At 36.8% G+C, this 24,267-nt stretch overlaps 1 protein-coding gene across 1 annotated transcript; it reads left to right on the top strand.

Moving 5' to 3' along the window:
• Positions 1-9,352: 9,352 nt before the first annotated feature.
• On the top strand, positions 9,353-24,180 carry PM20D2 (peptidase M20 domain containing 2). The gene is made up of 7 exons (XM_039853165.1): positions 9,353-9,917; positions 12,011-12,159; positions 16,994-17,136; positions 18,411-18,565; positions 20,327-20,462; positions 21,496-21,603; positions 21,827-24,180. Exons 1-7 carry the CDS (start codon positions 9,462-9,464, stop codon positions 21,979-21,981), a joined length of 1,302 nt encoding a protein of 433 aa, XP_039709099.1. The 5' UTR covers positions 9,353-9,461; the 3' UTR covers positions 21,982-24,180.
• Positions 24,181-24,267: the final 87 nt, after the last annotated feature.

Raw genomic sequence — 24,267 nt, 5'->3', positions numbered from 1 at the left:
AGACTGTGTTTAGAGACAGGGCCTTTAGCGAGTAATTAAGTTTAAATGAGATCACCGGGGAGGGGTCCTAATCCAATAGGATTGGTGTCCTTACAAAAAGAAGTAGAAACACCAGAGATATTGCTCTCTCTATGCCCCTACTACCCTTCCCCTGCAAGGATAGAGAAAAGGCCATTTGAGGACACAGTGAGAAAATGGCTGTCTTCAAGCCAAGAAGAGGGGCCTCACCAAAAACCAATCCTGATGGCAACTCGATCTTGGACTTCTAGCCTCCAGAACATGAGAAAATAAATTTCTGTTCTTCAAGCTACCTAGTCTCTAGTACTTTGTTATGACAGCCTGCGTAGACGAATATAGTACATATGTGCACACAGAGACATAAAAAGACTGCACATTATATAAAATTGCGAGTCTGCAGCTTGGCAAGGTCCGATGTGCACAGCATTGTAGGTGGTAGCTTCTTGGGGAGCATCCAAATATTGCTTTTGAACAGAAGAAATGTTTCCAGTTAAAACATTATAACCTAAGTAATTTGATGGTAGTGATGCATCTGCTTCATTCTACTGGTCACTATATTACAGAGGCTAAACAGTATTTCAAGAACTGAAGAAGAAACTGGGGACTTGCAATTTCTATTATTTTCTTTCAAAGCACTTCATGTGCCTGGACTTCGTAAATGGAAAAATACTAAAGAAGGACTTTCCCTGGATTAAGACATCCACAGGACATGTTGAAGGGACCATGCTGTCAGACTGGGACCTTCATCCAAGAACTCTTGGAGCACAAGTGGTTGAGCTGACAGTGACCAGGTGGACCACTTAGGGGTCCAGAGAGTCATTGTACTGACACCTGCTGCTTGAATTTGGCAGGTTCTTTTTCTTTCATCTCTCCAGACTTGCAAGATAATTATTAAACTTAAGGATTAGTGTCATCATTTCCCACTGGTGTGTGTCAACATACATGTATACAGATGAACTGACTCACTCTGGTGTAGTCAACAGGTGGTTAATGTTTGTCCAAAAGAGCCCTGGTTTAAGGGTCTTAAAGAACCAAGTGTACGTGCTTCAGGGTGTGCTGTGCAGCACGGGAGGCCAGAGACAGCTGGAGTGGCTGTTGAGGAGGTGGATGGGAAGGAGGAAAGAAATGAGGCAGCTGCTGGGGTTGGGAGAAGAACTTTGAAGGAAAAGAGAAACGTTGAAGTGTTTTAAGAAAAATTTTCAGCACAACATACTGTAATGCTCTCTTTGTTTTTCTTCAAAACAGTCAGTAAAATTTGTAATAACCATCAATGGTTTGGACCTCAATTTTAGCACATCGAGTCTGGCCCAAAGATGAAAATGGAGCAAACATGGTAGCTGCAAAAGGGCCCTAGCTGCAAACAGATTACATGTGTAACACACGCATGAGCATATGTACATACATACAGGGTGGAGGGAAGAGGGGTAGGGGGAGAGTGTCTGGGAAGCACATGCACTAAATGTTAATAGCTATTACTCCATAGCAAGAGTTATATGGATGAGATCATAAATCATAAATAATTTTTGTATTTTACTGACTTTTCTGATTTTTTTGGTGAACATTAAAAAATGTTGATAATGCTAATAGTGACAGCTAACATTTTTGAGGGCTTATATGATTATAGGCCAAGAACTGTTCCAAGTGTTTACATACACTGACTTCATTTAATTCTCACAATCTATTTGTGAGACTGCTATATAGATAGGCACCATTATTTCCATTTCACAGATGAGGAAACTTTTATGATGTATTACATTTAAAAATCAGAAATAATGACAATGACATTTAATAAGGAAAAAAAAGAGCCAAAGGGAGAATAGGCATGGAAGGGAGCAACCAGAATCTGGATTGTATAGGTCCTTTCTTCCCCCCATCAACTAAACCAAAGTGAAAAGCATGTCTACTAAATACTACTAAGTTGTATTTTTAAAAGTAAAACATTTTATTGAAGCACATAAGCAAGATGATTAAAAAAAATCTTAAGAGAATATCTTTATCCTCAAATAGGTCTTACAAATAACTGAGTCCACTCTCTTTACAGGTGAGAACCTGAATTGCCTGAGACATAGGTACAATGCCAGGGCTGAGACGAGAGCCTTGTCTCTTGTTACTACATTAGCACAAGATATATGATTTAGAGGCATGTTTTAAAAAATGCAAACTCAACTATAATTTGTTACCATAACCAATAATATTGAAATGTTCTCAGCCATTACTTAAGCTAAGCTAGAAATTATCCCTAGAGTTGATTAGTCTCTTCAAACCTTTTAACTTGGAAATCATCATTCTATGGGAGAAACAGGAACAAAACTTTGAAGACTTCGAGGTTCTTACAGGCACTTCTCCTTCTTCATTTTTTAAAAATAAACTGCTTTATTGAGGTATGCTTGACATACAAACAGCTCTACATATTCATGTATACAACTTGATGATTTTGGATATAAGTACAATAAATACCCATGAAACCATCAATGCGATCTATGCCATAAACATATTTGTCACAGTCAAAAGTTTCCTCCTGCCCAAGATTTGTGTGTTATTTTTTGTGATGGGAACACTTAATATAAGATCCACTTCCTTAGCAAATTTTTAACATTGTCAACTGTAGGCTCTACTCTGTACAGTAATCTCTAGGCGGAACTAAAACTGTACTCACTGACCACTTCTCTCTAGCCATTGACTCTTCTAGCATTGCTGCATTTTCAATACAACCAATGATCAGAGGCTTATTTTGTGCCATATTATCAAACAGTACATATTTTTCAACGTTAACTAATAAAGTTAGCTTTATTAAAGTTAGCTTTCCTATCTTTTCTGATCAGCCAGAAGTTTCCACCAGTGTCTCTTCTTTCCTTATTTTGGTATCATGCCTTGGAGCAAAACATAAGAAGAAAGGCACAAAACCTTCTGGAACGTTGTAATTGTATTTTCCTAATCAGTTTTATTGGAAATCTCTAGTTTGCGTCCTGTTTCACCTTCCATCGTGCCTCTAATTACTAGATGTTTATTTTTTAATTTTAAACCACAGTTTTTATTTATTAATGACAATTACTGCATCTTTTATAAAGTATCCTGAGTATTTTAAGCACTCTGTGACCATCTACATCATCCATTCCCATTAATGACTTTAAAATATGTAGCACCAAAATGACCAAGAAGTTTGAGAAGTGAATTCTTTGTAAAGGTCATTATTAATCATGGCATGCACATACTCAAGGCATACACATTGCTTGAGAGAGGAATCTCTCGAAAGACCCTCAAACACAGGATTGGTTCTAAAATACCAGTGTTGTATCGGTAAGGGCAGGGGAGCAATAAAAGTTCTCTCCTTTTTCCTGAACCTTAACCTAAGGAAATAAATATTCTCATCTAGGGCTATATCTTCACAGTGTTTTAATATATAAGCCCTAGGGAATCAGCCTCTGCTCTGTAAGAATCTCATGGCCCTCACTTCCAAAAACAGCTGTGGTCAGCAGAGCAGCTAATCTCACTGCCAAGAGGGAAGGGAGCCAATGGGAGCTTCAAGTAACTGAGTACTAGGCATTCCAGGCTTTAAAATAGCTGCCTTCGCCTTGTGGACCATTTAAATAAATCTATGCAGAACATGAAAACAAATGTAATAGAACCTTACCCAAAAGAAGCAAGTTTCTGTGAGACATTTTTGCTCAATTCCTTTGTTTTTGTTTTAAAACTGATTTTTCAATTATAGTTGACATACAATATTATATTAGTTTCAGATGTACAATAAAGTAATTAGACATTTATATAACTTACAAAGTAATCACTCTGATAGGTCTAGTACCCATCTGAGACCATACATAGTTATTAAAATATTATTGACTATATTCCCTACGCTGTACTTCACATTCCTGTGACTATTTTTATAACTGGCAATTTGTACTCCTTATTCCTTTTTACTTTTTTCCCCCATCCCTTAAACCTTTCTGATCTGGCAACCATCAATTTGTTGTCTGTATCTATGAATTTGTTTCTGTCTTATTTGTTCGTTTATTTTGTTTGTTTGTTTTTTTAACAAAATAAATATAAGTGAAATCATATGGTATTTGTCTTTCTCTGTCTGACTTATTTACAGTAGCTAAGAAATGGAAGCAATCTAAGTGACCATGGATGGTTGAATGCATAAAGATGTGGTACGTATATAGAATGGAATATTATCAGCCATAAAAGAGAATGGAATCAATCCCTTTGTTTTTGTTTTCCAGAGTTTCTTCCTCAATTAAATTTTTCCCCCAGTCACTCACTCCCTGGGTAGTTTAATTCTCCTCTGAGTATAATCATTATGCATGACCCACTTCCCTTAGCACCACTTCTAGTCTCTTGGATGGAGGGTGCCACCTCCTCTTGACATGTCTATTGCACATCCATCAACTCACCCCTCACATTCCCATTTCCCCTATTTTGTTTAATGACTTTACCATCCACCCAGTTGTTCATACTAAAAACCTCAATTATCTTTTCTCCTTTCCTCCATTGTCTCCTTCTCCATACACATTAAATCAGACATCAAGTCTGGTCACTTCTGGCTGTGGAATGTTCTAGAATCCTGGGACTTTGCATGAACCTTTTAGTCTGTCTCAGACCAAAGTCTCTCCATTACCAATTCATCCTCCACGAAGTCTTCAATTATTCTTCCAGAACAAAAATCTAATTTTACCTCTCCCTGGCTTAATAACATCCAACAGTTACCCATTGTCTGGATAAATTTTTATTTCCTTAACAATGTGTTCATAATTCTTTTACGTCCTTTAACCCCCAATCAAAATTCACTTTTCTGCTAACTTATTCTCTTAGTTTTCTGCTTTCTGCCAAACCGCAGCCAGCTTTTCCAATACCTTAGCCCAGAAGTAACTTCTTAATGTACTGTCTAGTTCAAGTGCATGTTTCTATCAATTAGAGAATATATCTCTGGAGAGAACTGTAATTTGGGGAGGTCTAGGGGGGAGTGTTATGGACAACCAATATCCCACAGTGGCACTGTATTTTGCTTACTCGGCATGCTGGCAGTGGCAGCCCCAAAATAATGCAGTGCCAGGCTGTGGTTCTGGAGAAAATTGTTAGGGTTTCGACTATTAAAATGAAAAGATAGGAAGCAAGATTTGTGTGTACTCTTGGAAATATTTCCTTTCTTCTGTGGACGAAAAGGGGTCACATACTAAACCTGACAAGCTCATGGAAGGCCTGCATGGTTGGCCAGCCTTCCAAACTCAGAAGCAGAAAGTAACCACATGAGATGTGGCCTGAACATAAAAATTCCTAACTAAAAGTGAGTCATAGCGGGTAGTTACATCCTAGGCCTGTAGCTTCCTTGACAAAGGCTAATCTTTACCTTAAGTGAGCCTTTATAGTCTTTTTGTATCTAATATACCTTTGAAATGTCAGAGTAATCCCCCTTTTTTAGACCCCTCGGACACAACCTCCCACCAGAGCACAGAGACTATAGAACTCCTCATTGTTATCTTTTTGCCCACATATCCATCTCTGTGCGCTGTCAATGTTAACTATCCTATACCCGCCAGTGTAAAAGAGATGTGTCTCTGTTTTCCTTCCTATCCAATCTCAGATTTCCTCACTTTGCTTTCTCTTGCTTCCTTAATCTATCAACAATGAATTTCATGTAACCCCTCCCCTTATATCACCTCCTTTGATTCTAAGATATAAATTAAACTGTAAAACTGTCTTTCTCCAGAGCATTTTCTCAATCTGTTGCAATTTTGCTTCCTGGCATTTGTCATCAGTTTGGCTCATATAAATTCTTCTAAGACTTTTCCTTGGGCTGGATGTTCTTTTGTCGATAATTCCATATTTTTTAAGGTCTTAATATAAGCTTTTTATATTTTCTGGTGAATTATCTGCATTCTCTATATGGATGAAATCATTTCAGCACTTTTTATTCCTCTCCCTGCCCCCATCCCTTGCACTTTCTGTTTACCTTTGCTTAATTTTATTCATTTTATTTTCCATTCCATTTCTTTTCTGTGTTCTCAAAATATATTTTCTTCCCATTTAGGTCATGCTTACGACTTTGTGTTAGGAATTTTATTTTATTACTTATTTTACCCTAATTAAAAGAATATAAACCATATCAAAGTCTGTAGTCTTGCCAAAAGGAGTTCTGAATCTGAAGTCCAAAATAATATCCACTACAGTCTCGTGAATTTGTCTAGTATTTCCATCATGAATAATGTTGCTTTTCCAGGTTAAAGGAAATGTTTGTTTTACTCTTCCCACCAAAGCAGTCATTTTTCATGAATTTCCTATTCTGAAAGTTTTTCAGTCAGTTGTGATGGCATCTAGATTTTTGAGCAGCAAGAGAAGAGGTATCTTTATACTTTAAAATCAGTCCTCTAATGATAACTATCTCTACCCCACCCCCAGCCCCAGCCCTGAAACAAAGGTTAAAATTTACATCATAATACTAAATTTTGTGTATTGCGTTATTTTTTCAGATATAGCAGCAGCTAAAGGAAAAGAGATATTCTTAATTTTTTTGTTTTTAGTAAAAAAAATTACAGGCCCCTTAGGAGCACATAGTTAGTGGTATGAATATTATGGGTAGAAATGAAAGTAACAGTAAGAAATACTGAGCTGAACAGATTCAAGAAGGTCCAACTCTAGTAGCTTCCAGAAGCCTCTCTTCTTGCCTTTCAACTTCCACAGGTAAAAAACTGAGAAGTCAAAGGAGAAGCATATCATTGACACACAGTGTCTGTAGGTAGTTAGCATAGTTGAGTGGTTATTTGCTACCATTACTCAATTAGCTTATAGGTTGAAGAATAATAGCCAAGAAATATTCATTGAGAAGGAGGAAGGACTCTATCACCACCATACCATGTTAGGTGCTGAGGAATGCAGCAGGAAAACAAGAGTTTAAAAACTGGAGGGGAAGATATACTTTCAACGGATTATCAGTTTATTAAATAAATTAATTCAAGGATGCAAAGAAATAGTGTGCCAACAACAGAAATCCAACACATGCATGTGTGCATACACAGAATAGAACCTAAAATGAATCTATCTTTTTACCACCTCAGGTGACAGCTTTGCTAATTCATAACAAGTTTCTATATAACATTTATATGCACCCCATTTCTATCATTGTTTATAGCTGTCTGATAAGAATGAGCAAACTTGGGTTACACTGTTGTCAACAGGTAGAATTGCTGCAGAAAATTTATTCGAAAAGAGTGATTGTTATGGGTTTCAATGTAAATAGACAAACTTGTAGGTGCATTTATGAATCTGGATGTCTGCTTTCATAAGCAGTAGAGAATGGCGGCTAAAAGCAGAACACTAGAGCCAGACTGGCTTCTGTTTTGTACTGGGTCTGCTTCTTACTAGCTGTGTAATCTTAGACACTGCATTTGTAAAGTGAAGATAATCACATTAATAACCTCATAGGTTGTCATGAGAACTAAATGAATTAATACATGTAAAGAACTTTGCACTTAAGTGCCTGCCACAGAATAAGTGTTGTCCAAATGTCACCTCACGGAGGTCTTTTTTTTTTAGCCAACTAACTGAACACAGTAATACTGAATCTCATAGTTACAGGGGGGATTTTTGTCAGAAGTATACTAGAGTAAAACATAGTAAGTATAAACAAAGGGGTCCAGAAATTTAATACCACATTTGTTGACTTTAGGGATGAGTTTCAGTTAGGGTGTTAACTGAGAATGACGGTAGTTTCAGATTTAGAATGCGACACTTACTCTGATGTTATTAGTATGTATAGTTGTTAAAAACTAGTAGGCAGTCCTCATGTATATTAGCTTCCTTTAGACTTTTCAAAAACATATTTATGTTATTATGAATATACTGTGTCCCATTTAACTCAACTGTGACAAATTAAGAAATGAGATAGTAGAATATGAAAAGCTGATGGAAGCTTTTAATATGTGAGTTAGTACATAAAGGGTGGGGAAGTTCCCGGAACTGAAAATCTACCTCCATACACAGTAGGAAAAGATGGAAGAAGGAGGTCGGCCACTGCAGTCTGATAACTTAGAGTTTATTAACGGAAATTTAGATATGAGATGCATCCTCGGTCGCTTCAAGACAAAAATGGATCCCCATCCCCCTTGGCAAATGCCAGAAAATTATATAGAACAAAGTGAGATAGTCATGGATACTAGTACCTGAATGCTACCAGGTATAAGAAATTACTTTATGTGCTTGACCACGTCAGGACAACACTCTGCCCCACGAACCAGCACATAGAAGGAGGCAAGATAAGGAAGGAGTACTGGTTTAAGTCAAAATGAACATGGATTACAAAGTCTATAAGGGGTGTTTGTAGCAAGCAATCTCTGTTCTGGCCTGGGGCCAACTCATGGGTCAGACAATGTAATGTCAGGGAACAGTCTCTCTTCCATAATGTGGAACATTTTAAGATATAATTTTCTATAGTGCTATTAATAGGCATGGCATCAACGACAGTTTTTTAGACTTTGTGCTTCACTCTGGAGAAAAACAAGAGTGTTGCATCTTGAATTTCTTCGTTGGGTAACTTAAAACCCAGTTATGTGAACACCAGCTGTATATATCATGTTACTTGAGTTCAGCATCAAAGTTATAAATGCTACTAGTCATATGTTCTCTTTCAAAGTTATTACTATTCAAAACATCCAAAATCAGCAAAATAGTATGAATAATTATGACCTCAAGTCTTTTTCTTAACTGTTTTGGGGTTTAAAAAAACTCACTTAAAATTCTTAGTTCTACTGTACTCAGATAGACTATACTAGCTAATACATATCCTGTGCTTACGATATTCCAGGTGCTGTTCTAGACACTATTAAGAATTAATTCTAATGAGTAAACTATAGAGTAGCAGCAGCTTTTACAAATAATTCAGCAACCTCAAGAAGAACTGGGCCCAGTACCGAAAACTTAAATATATAAAGTCTACGGATCAGTGTTCTTTGTATAGCATTTATATTGACACCTAGTTTTATTAACTAAAAACCTTGTATAATTTTTTTATTACTGTTGTGGGGAGTGACGTTTTTCACGGGACTATGTTCCACTTGGTCTGTCTCTGATGCCTTCTAACCGATAAAACCGTTCTTATTCCGCTGCGGTGGGAAATAAGCAACAATGGGAAAGTGACGATAACTTTAGAGCTTAATTCAGTTGTCCGGACAGCTAACAGAAGAGCAGAAGACGGGTCTCTGAACCCCTGGTTCATCTCAGCGCTCTCCGCCCCAGCTACGGGGCGGAGCCCCTGCCAGCTGCAGAAGAGGCGGACCACGTTTTCCCCAAGGCGCTGGGGGGCGGGGTACCGGGAGGCGCGGAGCGGGCCTGCGCGCACCGCACTAGTTCTCGCCGACGCTGGGCGCGTGCGCAGGCGCGGGGTTCACCCGGAGGGAGCGACCGAGGTGGCGTTCGAGCGGAGTGCTCACCTGTCACCGGGTCTGGGCACAATGAGACCAGGAGAGGAACGACCTGTAGAGGGGGGCGCCTGCGACGGCGTCTCCGAGCTGGAGCTGCTGAAGCTGCGCGCCGCGGAGCGCATCGACGAGGCGGCCGAGCGCCTGGGCGCCCTGAGCCGCGCCATCTGGAGCAAGCCGGAGCTGGCCTACCAGGAGCACCATGCCCACGGCGTGCTGACGCGCTTCTTCGAGTGCGAGCCACCGGCCGCCTCTTGGACCGTGCAGCCGCACTACCAACTGGCCACGGCCTTCCGTGCCGAGTGGGAACCGCCGGGGGTCCCGGCGGTGCCGCGCCCGCTGCACCTGGGCTTCCTCTGCGAGTACGACGCGCTGCCCGACATCGGGCACGCCTGCGGCCACAACCTGATCGCCGAGGTCGGGGCGGCGGCGGCGCTGGGCGTGAAGGGGGCCCTGGAGGGCCTCCGCGGGCCGCCTCCGCCGGTGAAGGTAAGGTGGGGACCGGGCGCGGGACTCCTATCGTCTGCCCCGGCCGGGACCGACCGGGAATGGCAGGACCCGACGCGTTCTGTGTGCACCTTTTTCCTTCCGCCCCAGGGCAGATGTAAGGGACGGCGCTAGACGTCCCAGCCTGGCCTCAGCCAGAAGCAGAACCCCTGGATAAAAAATTCATGAATTATAGACCTGGCGACGTTTTGCAGGTTTTTGATTTTTTTGTTTCCTCTTATGTAGTTGTAAACAATTGAGTGGACTCTCCGTTAGGAAAGAACTTAGAATCAATCCTGGTTTTCGTTATGGCTTATTTTTGGTAACAGGCAACAGCAATTTGCTGACGAGGTTGTGCAATCTCTGGAGGAAGCGGTTGTAGGGAAACCTACAGCCCCTTTTCATTAGCCACCCCCCGCCCCCCACCAAATCTTTTGTTTGTGTCAGTCTTAGGAGCTGTTGTGATTCGAATCATTGGCATTTGGATAGGAAATTTTCAGTCGTTAGAACTACCAAAGCTCTAGAAGTATGCCAAAAATAGGGAAATGATTAACATTTACTGCATAGAAGAGTTGACCCTGGAATCTTAATGTTTATTTCATGATTTAAAAAAATCAATTCTTTAAACGGGGAAATGTCGTTTATGTTTGTCATAGGACAAGTTTAATCTTGTGGTACTGTTTTTCCAGACAGTATGTTCTTCATTCTTTGAGCTAAAGTTCAGCCACCAATGGAGTTAAGGGGAAGACTAATGTTTTATTTTATCCTTTAGCCTTTATCCAGTAACCTTTATCCTAACAGTTTCATCTGTTGTGGCTTTTTCTCTTTACCTGCCTTTTTTTCTGTCTCTGGGGGTTTGTTTTTGCATCTGGGTAGCTTTTGTTTTGTTTGGGGAGGGGAGCATCGTTTGCCATTGCACAAAACACTAGAAAGATTTAGCTTTAATCAGGTTTATAACTGGTTCAGAGAAATCAACAATATTTAACTTGAGAAGTCATCAGATTTAACAAGTCAGGGGTTAAGAGTACTAAGCAGCTTAAAGAGTGTGGGTGCTTTATAATTTATAAGGAAAGATAGACTCTGGGAAATGTATACACTTCTAATTTCAAATGATAATGCTGAGTTTTAGCAAGGTTATCTGTCCTATCTGAAAATAGAATTTATGTCGATTCCCTTTACAAGCTAAGACTTTTTCCAGCTTGTTTCATTGTGTTCTTATACATGATCTTGAAAGTATATTAGTTGTTTATAGATAATTTTTCTTTGCTTTAAAAAATTGTTTGAAGAAGTTAAACTTAAATATCAAAGTAAAATGTTTATTCTGTAAAGTTCTCTTTTGTTTAATTAGGTGTTTGGTGACCAATAAATCTGCCTGGTTGAACTGGTGGAATCGAATTAGTAAGTTTGTGTAATAGTTGGCCATTTCTAACTGTGGTCTTAAGATTTAGTTAATGTTCTTCATAACGGATTAATGAGTTAAAACTTTTTAATGTGGTAGCTCAGTAAGGAATCAGAGTTAAGGCCTGAACCTCTGATCCTAAGCTCTGCCTAAAGACTTGCTCTGTGACCCAGGGCAAGACACTTCACCCTATGCCTCTAAACAACACTCCCTAAAATGTTGATTTAGATCACTCACCTACCTCACAGGGTTGTTGTGAGGAGAACTTATCACTAACTGCAAAGTTCTTTACCAGTAAAATGATTATGAATAATTATATACATATACTAAATGATTTAGTTAAGAAGCTTTAAGAAATGTCTTAAAGAACTTTGAGAAACTTAGTATGTAATATTTATCTTTTTTTTTTGTTTTTGTCACTAGTTACATAAAGTTGAGTTAGAAAATTAGGAAAAGTTTCTATAGTAGCTTTAGTATATACTCTACACCAAATTGGTATAATAGCGTAAATTAAAACATGATTAATTTAGTACCATAGACATGCCCACTGCATTATGTAAGTGTCAGAGAACAAAATATCTCTCCATAGTTTAAGGACTTTAATATAGATTGTGAATACATATGCAAGGGAACCTGTTTGATATTTTCCTACTAGGATTTTTTGTTGTTTTGCTCTGACACAGGGATTTCCTTGTAGGTTACTGTTCTGGGAACTCCTGCAGAAGAAGATGGTGGTGGCAAAATTGATTTAATTGAAGCAGGGGCTTTTAAAAATCTCGATGTTGTTTTTATGGCGCATCCATCCCAGGAGAATGCTGCTTATCTACCTGATGTGGCTGAACATGAGTAAGTAATCAAGTTGAAATAAACTTCTTAATGCAAAACAGACTATGAGAATACTTTTATGTCTTAATTGGAGACCAGAACTCCATATTTATACATTTAAAAAGTAAATTGAAAGATAATGATGTGATGTCTTACTTGATTTCCATTGAATCACATATGATAAGCCTCTTCAAATAGACATTTAATATAGTATCCATAATTGGACTATTAAAATAGAGCCTAAAGAGCGTAAGAATATGCTCTCGATTCAGCATATTCAGAATATGTTCATGCTTATGTTCTATTTTGAACTGAGAGTAATTTGGTTTCTGGAAAATATCTAGCCTTTGATATGAAATTGACTATTTGCAAGAGATAACTTTAGACTTGGGAAGAAAACATATTTTTCTAGTTAATTTAATATGAGTTCTTTGCAAAGAGGATAAATTCCTGAGTGAAAATATAGAAACTGAGTATCTGTAGATTTTAGAGGAATTTGCCAGTCTATGCTTTTATGATGCGTCTGGTGCTGAAGCCTTTTATTTATCTTTCTCTGTGTTGAAGAGCTCACTTTTTTGGTACCTAAGAGCATGCATCGCTGAAGTGGTTTTTTTATGCCAGAATTTCAACCATAGAAGTTAATGGACCAGTTAGTGGCCCAGTCTCAAGGAACCCCTGCTCAACTTCTTCAGGAAAACCACACATTCTCCTGTGTGGTGGCTAGGGAGTAATAGCAAAACCATACAGCAGTGCTACCTCTCAGCATCCCACAAGGCCTTGTTTTCAGAGGGTGACTATTATAACTGTTCTGGTACCTTTGTTCTTATCACTGGGAATTGGTGCCGTGACAGTAGAAAGAATCTTTAAATTTTGGTTTTAGGGGTAATGTACACTAGTACATCTCTGGAAAACCTTAGCTATTAGAAATCTCTGCCAATGCCTCTGGCTAAAAGAGGCGTGCAGTTGCAGGCAGGCTTCCCAACCCATCAGCCTTCTAAGACTTAGGCTTAGACTTCTTGGCTTTGATCCTGAAAGCAGCCCAGTTGGCCTTGGGCCTTTTCTTTGTGTCTGGCTTTTTAGATTTTTCAGTGGCCATTTTTTAAGATGGAAAAGAGAAGAAAAACAAAAATTTAATTAAAAATTACTAAAATCAGAGGGAAAAAATGGCATAGATGATAGAGGCTCTGTTCATCCTTCTGGCAACCAAATCAAAGTTGTGACAGAAACAAGGAGCAACAACAAGGAATACACCTGGGATCTAGATGAACAAGCCATACAACTAGGGAGAAATCCAAGAAAGCACCCTGCAACGGCAGAAGGTAGGACAGAGCCAGGACACGGGGCTGCCTGGTCTCGAGTGGTGGAGTGAGACAGAGGCAGCAGCAGCGGCAGAAACCTCTAGAAGGAGCAGTGTCCGTGAGTGAATTTTCTCAGTGACAGACCTGCTCGCTATGAGCACCAGTGCCGATTAGGCTGCGCACGGGGGACACCAGGGACTTACAGGGAGACATTGTTGGAGCGAGAGCCGAGGCAAGACTCACTCTGTACAGAGGTGCTGGTGGTATTCATTGTTCCCTACTGTGCCCTCCCCCATCCCAGTGCGCAGATACAGCGCTGCCATAGCTGAGACATCATCAAATTGGATAACAGAGGTCGCTCCACTCAGAAGATTCCCTGAAACCCTGCTTCCCCGAACTTGTGGCCCCACCCAAGCCACATCCAGGTATATCCTCAGTGAGTCAGGTGTTCCTTGCTGAGCAGAACCTAGACTTACATTGGAGACAGCTGGCCTCGGTTTCTGATGTGGCCTTTTGAGGCAACTATAAGCATAGCATCTGTGGATTGCTTGCTGAATCTTAACAGGTGGCCCCGGAGGGGGCAGAGGCTTGGGCTAAATTTGGCCTGCAGCTGAACCCCTCTCAAGACTGTGCCACTGGAAACCTACTTCACAAATCCACACTAATAAGACCGGGAGACTTAAGAGCTTTGCTTAGTACATAGAAACAGACACAGAAAGGCAGCCAAAATGGAAAGACAAATAAGCAGAAACCATATGAGAGAACAGTACAGAAATCCAGATATAATGGAGTCAAGTAATTTAACAGATGCAGAGTTGAAAACACTGGTTATAAAGATGCTCAATGAACTTTTGGGAAGTGTAGATAAATTCAGTGAGAACTTCAACAAAAAGTTAAAAAACAAAAATGGAAATGGAAATTATAAAAGGGAACCAGTCTGAAATGAAGAACACATTAGATGAGAAGTATATTCAATGGAATAAACAAAGTGAATAAAGAAAAGGATCTAATGCCCTATCTAGAGAATGGGAAAGCCAAGGACATGCAATCAAAATGGCAAGAAAAAAGAAGCCAAGACTATAAAAATAATTTAAGGAGCATGTGAGACACTATTAAGGGTCTGAATATCTGATCAGCGTAACTGAAGAAAATCAAGATGTTGAACAGCTGTTTGAAGAAATAACGATGGAAAACTTCCCTAACCTGGTGAAAGAAATGGACATAAAACCCCAGGAAGCTCAGAGAATTCCAAAAATCAAGGATCCAAAGAGGCCCACACCAAGACACATCATAATTAAAATGCCAGAGGTTAAATACAAAGAAAATATTAAAAGCAGCAAGAGAAAAAATGACAGTTACCTATAAGGGAACACCCATAAGACCAGCAGCTGATTTCTCAAAATAAGCTATGCCGGACAGAAGGGCTTGGCAAAAAAATATTTGACAGGACGAAGACCCAGGAACTACAACCAAGAATAATTTATCCAGCACAGCTATCATTTAGAGTTGAAGGATAGATAAAGAGCTTCCCAGACAAAAATAAACTAAAGGAATTTATCACCACCAAGCCAGTATTACAGGAAATGTTGGAAGAACTTCTTTAAGAAGAAAAAAAAGTATCAAAAACAGGAATAAGGAATGGTAACAACTACATTTCTATCAATAAATACCTTAAATGGAAAAGAATTAAGTGTTCCAACCAAAAAACAGAGTGTCTGAAAGGATAAGAAAACAAGACCCCTGCATATGCTGTCTACAAGAGACTCGCTTCAGGTTAAAAGACAGACACAGACTAAAAGGAAGGGAATGGAAAAAGATACTGCTTTGGTGGACCTAGAAGGTATTTAAGTCAGACAGAGAAAGATAAACACTATTATTTCACTTATATGCGGAATATAAGGAATAAAAAGAACAAACTAATTAAAAACAGACTCACAAATATAGAGGACAGTTTGGTGATAGAGGAGATGGGGGTTTGGAGGGACTGGGAGAATGGGGTAAAGGGTTAGCTGATGGTCACGGGGATGGAGAGCACAGCATAGGGGATGTAATTAGCATTAATACATTGGCTAGGTGGAAGGTCAGGGAGGGAGGGAGCAATTGAGGGGATCGTTTTATGAACTATATAGATGTCTAACCAATGTACTGTATACTTGAAACTAATTGAAATAAATAAATTTAAAAAAAACAAAATTACTAATCTGTTTGTCTTAAAAATCTCTAACAATAAGAAAAAGCACTATATCCCTATTGACCACCTTTCCCACATCTAAGCTCTTCTCTAAAGGTATGTGTCCTTCCAGGAGTTTTAGGTTTTGTTTATAGACGTAAATAGGTACATGTATAAATTAAAATTTCAACCCTGAAGTATTCTGCTAAATATATTGTTGGTCTGGCTATCGCTTTTTAAAATTAAACAATATATCTTAAAAATCATTCCATTTAATTTAGCTTAAAATATGCTTTTTAAGCTTAAAATACAAATGTTGATACAAAACAAACATTAACATTTCTTTTCCTGTAGTTTATTTTGCTTTAATTATACAAAGATCTGAACCATAGAAGAAATGATGCTAGAGCCATTTTCATAAAGGACATTCTTTTCTATTTTATAAATTTATCACAGTTCATTAAAATTCAAGTTTCAGGATGATGATAAGATACAAAGGAAATAACAGGTATCCTACAATCTTAAAAATGTATTTGGATGCTTTTACTTGTTGTGCTAATAGAATGTTCGAAATCAGTCAGGAAATAACCATGAGCATTCTAAGGGCTCCTGAATCTAGCACATTTTAAAAAAAAGGTCTAGAGTGGCTTTTTAATAATTTAAACGTGGGTACCATTAATCATTTGGCTTAAAAAATGTTATCTAAGCAAGTTATCTTTATAAATAACTAATATACAATCCCCTTTCTAAACTTCGTTATTTTTTATTGTATCTGAGTACTTAGACTGGTATGAGAACTCTTTGGAGTGAAATAGCAATAATTTATAAAATTTTAAGATATTAGTGTTATAGGTATTTTGGGACATTAATAAAATACTGGTCAGGAACAACTGACTTAATACTAGCATATCTTATAATGTGAGTATAATCTGAGTTTTAGAGGTTGTCCTAACCCATTTCGGATGTCATCTCCTTTTTCTTCCCTTGACCTTCCCCCCTCCCCCGTAAGACAGAATTATCTGAGTTTTTGTAGACTTTGGTATAGAACTATCACAATGAAGTATAGAAGGTGACAGGATCATCTTTTCTATAATTTTAGCACTTAATACAGTATTGCATATTTCTTTGAATTGAGTTGTTTATAGATTTAAGTTGTACAGGTCAATTTTTTCTTATGTTGGAATGCCTTCTTTGTGTCATTCACTGTATTATGTAATGAAGTACAACTAACTAAGCTATATAAATTACTGTTATCGCTACAAATGATTTGCAAATAAAAATTCTAGCAGAATGAATTTTGAATAATAGTTGGGTAATGCTGACTACTTGGATTTTTTTATTCAGTGACATTGAAAAAAGTAATTTCAAATAATGTTTTATTTCCTAGTATGACTGTGAAGTACCATGGAAAAGCATCTCACGCTGCAGCTTATCCCTGGGAGGGAGTAAATGCATTAGATGCTGCTGTTCTCGCCTACAGCAACCTCTCTGTGTTAAGACAACAAATGAAACCAACCTGGAGAGTTCATGGTATGAATGTCACATACTTTGTGTAATAGATGGTGCTTAATATATTTCAGTAAAATATAATTTAATTTTTTAAATTGGAAACATTTTATATAGTTTATAGGAATATTCCAAAATTTGTAAACATTTTCAGAAGTTAAAGACAGGATTCTAGGATATTTGTCCATGTGTGGGTAAAAAGACAGTTAAGATTATTTATATATAAATGGAATGGTCATTTTGATATTAGAGATAATGGTTTTATATAAGGACCTATGTTTTCTCTGTTTATTTGAAAGTTGGAACTTGATTTTCCAGTTATACTGACTATCTCAATGATAACAAAATTTTGTCATTTCCTCAATTTAAAAAAGTTACAATGACTAGTTGTATTTACTCAAGTGCTGTTAATCCTAAGTAACATCTTTTAAAATTATATGTATTGTCTTAATATAAATACAGTAATAAAGTACTGTCTTGAAAGTACAAATTTATTTTTTAGTTTATTTCCTTATGATTTGAGAAATTATTATACTTTAATATTCTTTACCTGATTTTGCTGTAGGCTGAAATTAGTTTGTAATTACATTTTCACCAATTTCCTACCTTAGTTTCTTTAAAAGGAATAAACATGAATATGTAAAAAAATATTTGTTAAAAACAGGTCATATAAAATTAGGTTTTGCATATCTATTTTAGTTAGAACTTCAGTGGATAAATCCTGCTTCTCTGTGTAGTTCCAAATAGATGCATTCGTTTCGACAGTTAATAGTACTTAGTGATCTCGATTTAGTGATCTTTGACCTGCATTGGTTTCTCCTTGGCATGAAAATTATCTTCCCAGAGCAAAATGTCATTTTAAATATTCATGGGATTCTTGAGGTACGAGGATAATTATAGAACTTATACTATCGGTTTTTTTCTTATATCAAAAGTTTATCAAAATGTACGACTGTAATAAAGCCTACTGAAATTAAAGTATTTTCCAGAAGGGTTAATATAGTTATAAAAATTTCTAAGTTTTTTTTATAGTCAGGAATCCTAACTTCTTGTAAGTTCTTTAGAATAAAGTACATGTAATCAATTCTTTTCTTTTCCTGTTAATCAAAGTATTACTCGATGTATAGGAACTTCTGTTGTAAAACATATCACAAAATTTTTGATTCATACTTTTATGAAACAAATAAATTTAAATTATTGTTCACTATGTACATATTGGCTGTAAAACTTGATGGATGTGTTGAAGCTTAAAGAAATGATCTCCAAGCTCAATTCCAATAATTTGATTCTTTTTATAGGTATAATAAAAAATGGTGGTGTAAAACCCAATATCATTCCCTCTTATTCTGAATTAATCTATTACTTCCGTGCACCTTCAATGAGAGAACTTGCAGTTTTGACCAAAAAGGCAGAAGATTGCTTTAAAGCTGCAGCTTTAGCTACTGGATGCACAGTAAGGACTTTTAAGAGTTAATCTAAGATAATCAAAGGTATATATGTGGGCTGGGGTTATTTATACTAAGTTATATAAGAACCGTACTTGCTTCTTTTTCATTTGATGTCTCGAATACATAAAATCAGTTGGCTGAATAGTTGATGTGAAAATCTTTAATTCTTATTTATTTTATTCATTGTCTGCATAGGGAAGACTACAGTCATCTTTGTGCACAGTAATTAGAATAACTATAATACTGCTTAGATAGAATTCCTGCTTTTTTGCAAGTTAAATCCTTCCTTATTAGTAGTTATGCTTTTAGAATTGCTCTTTGTAGTTTCTGTAAAGGAAATTTATGGCAAAATCAGCAAAAGTTATTTTTGGTGAAGTTACAGATGTGTGTAGTTATATAAATACTAAGGGCTTGCTGAATGAAAGTTAAAATAGAATGTTAAAATGGAATAGAATGTTAAAATGTTAAAAAGTTAAAATGGAAGTTAGTCAAGAGGTTTTGTTCATTTGAACCATAAAGTCAGTAACATTTATATACCAATCATGTAAGGCATACAGGGGGATGAGAAGTTACAGAAGAACTTATATAAATCTTGCCCTAGAGGGAACCTGTAGTCTCATTGGAGAGACAAGATCTGAATCTGTGCCTCTCACCCTCGCTGATTCTGTAACTTTTGGAAATGTTATTTAATATCTCTGGGCTTCCATTTTCTCTTGATAAATGGAGATAGTAATATAATCTATCTTAAGGTTCTTGTGAGAATGAAATGAAATAATGTTTATGAAGAGTTAGGGTCTAACCCTCATACATAGCACCTTATTTTTTTCCTGCCCTCATTAGGCTGGAGGTTTATGGTTTATTCAGATAGTAACAGTATCTCAGCCAGTAGCAGTGATTCTCAGACAGGATATGTCAAGTTGTCCAAAGAGTGAAAAATTAAGCATTTATCCCTTGTTTGTTTATAATTATAAATATTTAAAATACTTATTTATAAAATAAATACATGAACTATTATCATTAGCTAGTATTTCAAAATACAGTATTCCCTTAGAATAAGATTCATTGTTATTGGATTTAAATCTGTATTTTAAATAGTCTTTTCATAACTTTTTACATTTTGGCTGACATGATATCAGATAAGGTTGTCATTGTTTCTAACTTAGATGTTGCTAAGAATAGAAGAAATATCATCTCTGCCATTTTATAATTGGCTTTTGCTAATGTTATGGGTATTATCTTTAGTTTGAGGCAGTATTGCCCATTTTGACTTAATCAAAACTATAAATTGTGAGTCTTCTATCTTTCTCTTTATACCTTTCAGACCAGGCAATGGTATCAATATCGGTTTGTATAGAGAATATTAGTAAAGCTTAATTTTTTTCTTTTAGACGCTACAGCCTCAAGTTTTCTTCGGATTGTGGTTTTTGGACCACCTGCATCAGAATTACTTGATGACTGCCCCACTGTCCCCCCCAAACACACACACTCCCTTACTTAGGTGACTGAAGTTGAGACTCACTGGCTAGTAGAGCCTGGTGATGTCATGTGGTTCGGTGCATATGTGACAAAGGAGATAGTGTCCTAAGAATTCTTGTTATAGAAAATACATAATTTTTGAAGAGATTTGAGACAGTTCATATCCAGAAGGAAAAGTGCCTGCTCTTAAACCTCTTTCAAAAAAATTTTTTTTTAAATTGCTGGTTAGAAATTTAAATAGTAAATTTGAGGTTTTTTATTTCAAATTTTGTTTTTTAATTTCTTATTAGGTAGAAATTAAAGGTGGAGCACATGATTACTATAATGTCCTACCCAATAAGTGCCTTTGGAAAGCTTATATTGAAAATGGGGAAAAGCTGGGAATAGAGTTCATTTCAGAAGATGCAGTTTTGAATGGCTCTTCAGGTAACTAAGTTCTTTCATATATGTTGTGCTACTGGAGGAAGGGAAATACCATCTTAAATGGTTTTGTTTAGCAGCTTTGGAGATAGGGAGGTATTGCTGATATTTTTAGTGATATTTTTCACAAACTTAATGGTTAGGGGAAAGAAACTAATGAACTCTTCAGTGAATGTAGAGTATCAAATGAGCAGATTTGAATTTAGAAATAGCCAACATACTTTTAGCTTTATATTCTACATATTTGTAGTGTTTAAATTTGCTTAGTTCTAATTTTTAAATAGAATTTTACTTTATTCTCAGCCATCATTGTGCAGGTTACTAAGTACTTAGTTATATGGAGTCATTTTCAGATTCTGAGGAGTAACAAACAGCTATTAGAATTTAAACAATCAGAAGTGTATTGGGGTTATTTTAGATTTTTTCCTTTTAAAAGCATTTTACATTTGCATGTTGGAGATGTATTTCCCAAAAATATAATAAGAGATGTTGATGAAGTAGACTCAGAAAGACTTGGTGATAAAAATGGGGTGCTAATGGCATTCATTAAGATAAGGAGTTCAAGAGAATGAGCAGTTTGGGGTATGGCAGGTTGGTATAAATGGTTAGTATGTTAAATTTGAGGTGCTTATAGGATTATAAGGGGAGCTGTCCAGTAGCCCATTGACTCTGGAATCCGCAAAAGGTGTCTAGATTGGAGATTTAGGAGTTGCCAGTGTCTGAAAGGTAATTGAAAACATAGGATTTGATGAGGTTTCCCAGGTACACAGAGGGAGAAGAAGAAGAAACTCAAAGATGAAACCCTAGGGACCTCCAGCACTTAGTAGACTAGCAAAGGAAATGATCGAGGAGGAGACAGCGGACAGAGAGAAAGGCAGGCATTGGGGAGAGAGTAGACTCTTAGAAGCCAAAGGAGTAGAGAAGTTCTAGAAGGGAAGAAGCAGTAAATCATGACAGGTACTAAGGGGAATGAATAAGGATGGTCTAGTAACTATTGAACTAGCAATTAGAAATTCATGGATTGCCTTACCTTTTCAAGGATCTACTGATTTTGGAAATGTTAGCTTTGTGGTTCCTGGGATTCATCCATATTTTTACATTGGGTCCGAAGCCTTGAATCATACGGAACAGTATACTGAAGCTGCAGGTAAGTGTTAGAAGTGGATGTTTTGGTATGTGTTGTCTTTTTGTAGCAGTAGCTGCCTTTCTAACTGTTTAGTTTAGCCTGTTATTACATTACCTAACATCACCTCAGGAAACATATCGTGGTGGGCAGTGGAGAGACAATTTAGCTATTAAGAGCTAACGTGAAAACTAATACATTAATTTATGATGAATATGGAGGTATCCTTATTTTCTCTACCTTTTAGGTTCACAGGAAGCTCAGTTTTATACTCTGCGTACAGCCAAAGCTCTGGCAATGACTGCGTTGGATGTTATTTTTAAACCAGAATTGCTAGAAGGAATCAGAGAGGACTTTAAATTGAAGCTTCAAGAAGAAGAGTTTTTAAATAGAGCAGAATAAAAGGAAGATTTAGGAGACACTTATGAATCATTAAGAAGTGATCTTTTTCTTTAATTTTTTTTTGATGAAAGAGGAGGACATGCTTGTTTTTCAGTCTTTAAAGGAGTTATATTCCTCCTATCTGAAGAGCGAGGGCATGATGTGGAGAAAACACATAAACACATTACCTCATATCTAAAAATTAAAATTTTCACAAATCTATATTTGATGGAATTGTGATCTTTCAGAAGCTAATATGTGATGGCATTTCTTAAACAACCTGGATGATACATGGTTTATCAGTGATATTTTATAAATTCGTATGTTGTATGAGTATATTTTAAAAGATTCAAGAGATTTCAAACTTTATATTCAGAATTGACACATGAAAAATTTTTTTTTTTGGTAGAGGGTGGTAAAATTGTTATATAAAGTTTTAAAATTCAAGTTCTAAATTTAGAGAAAGTTCATTGTGATATCTGACTATATATGTTTTGGTTTAGAGAATCTCTTTATTGATGATAAAAATAGGTTTTTAATCAGAAACGTTGTGGAAAACAACCAGAAACTCAGGTACAAAGAATAAGCTTTAGTTTTACCATTTGAAGGAAAACAAAAATGTTCCTTCTGATATATAGTTAACTCTGAGAAGCAGCATTAAAATGTTACTCCTAATTCCATATCACTGTAATAGGAAGAATTGTAGATGGATAGGATTGGGCTCTTCTTTAAGGTGTTTGCTTGATAACCCAGTGTATTCTAAAAGGACTTAATGAGAGAGGAGCAATATCTACATATCTTGAATATTAATGTCATATAACTGGTCCCATCTACCTAGTTGAGCCCTAGTTGAGGCTTCTATTCAGAAGCTAGCCTGTCCAGCCTGGCTGGACAATATTATAGTTTACTGAGTTTAAGGGATACAATTCTGAGCCTCCTTAAGCCTTATGCTAGCCCAATATTAATTTAAAAGTATTATAAGTTTTTCCTGGTTCTTATTTTAGTATGAATTTCTTGAACATGATAAAAGAATATGAAAGAAGTACCTGGTAAAAGCTGTAAATATAGTAAAGCTTCAGTATACTTTATTTTAAAAGGGAGTCCTTAGATTTGAGGGTAAACATTCCAAAATGGAAAGAGAAGGGGAGAAAGGTGAGCGTTTGGCTTCTTTGTTGTAAGCAAGTCACTTAGGCCCCTATGAGCCTTCAACTCTCCATTTGGAAAGTTAAATTAAATCACTTATATTTACAGTCCTTTAAGCATCTAATTCCTAATAGTTTTTGGGAGAGCGAGTACTTGAGAATTGCTTATCTTCTATATCAGGAGTCTGCAAACTATAGCCCGAGTTGGCAACAGCCTAATTTTAAATCTCTAGCGCCTAAAAATTTTTACACTTTCACATGTTGGTAAGGAAAAAAAAAAGCAACAGAGACCAGATGATGTGACCTGCAAATCCTAAAATATTTACTATCTTGCCCATTACAAAAAAGTTTGCCAGCTCCTGTTCTATATAACAGTAAAAACCTGTTTCTCTTTGATTTACATCATATGATCAGGTGTGCTCCTAGGATAAAACTTCAGATATCTGAATTGAAAACATTGAGAAAAGGGATTTAGATGGCAGTTCTCTGACTTGACCATTGTAATGCATCAGCAATTTGTCTGCACTGGGAGTTCCACACTTCAGGAGCTTGTTTCTTTTGCATGTACTTCACTCTGAGATGCCGCTACCCTGCTGCCTTAAGACTTTCCCCTATGCAAACCAGTCTTTTCATGTCAGCTTTTAGAGTTTGATCCTCCATGCCACCCTTTGATTATTTATAATCTCAAATAGTTCTGGTTGGTATATATTTTATATACAGCGAAGGGCTCAACAAAGGCTTCAGGCTGAGAATTGGATATGTCCGAGACCTCTGGTTTATATAAACAATTGGTATAAATTGTTTTATAATAAGTTGTTTTTATAGAAATGATTAGTATAAAATAACTACTAATTATCGATTTTATAAATGTCTCAATTATGTTTTAAATTTCTGCACTGAGGAATTTGGTTTTGTTATCTAAAGCCTTGATAACATTCTAGAAACAGTGATTGTTAACTGGTAACTCACTAATATTCTTCCGTCTTTTCTGAAGTGTCGCAAGTTAATTGTTACTCATACAAAGTATATTTCTTTTGTGATTAATTTACTTTAAGAAAATAAATTAGAGAAAATTCAACATTAGCCTTCTGTTGCTTCACTTGCTTTTGATAAGTATTTTTGTGTGGGAGAGCAAGTTGTGGAGTTGCAGCTGGCATGCAGGGAA

This window comes from Pteropus medius, unplaced genomic scaffold, assembly GCF_902729225.1.
Source record: "Pteropus medius unplaced genomic scaffold, Ma_sr-lr_union100, whole genome shotgun sequence".
NCBI lineage: Eukaryota > Metazoa > Chordata > Mammalia > Chiroptera > Pteropodidae > Pteropus > Pteropus medius.
Note: the sequence above shows the minus strand (reverse complement) of the source record. Positions and strands in the feature narration are given on the sequence as shown.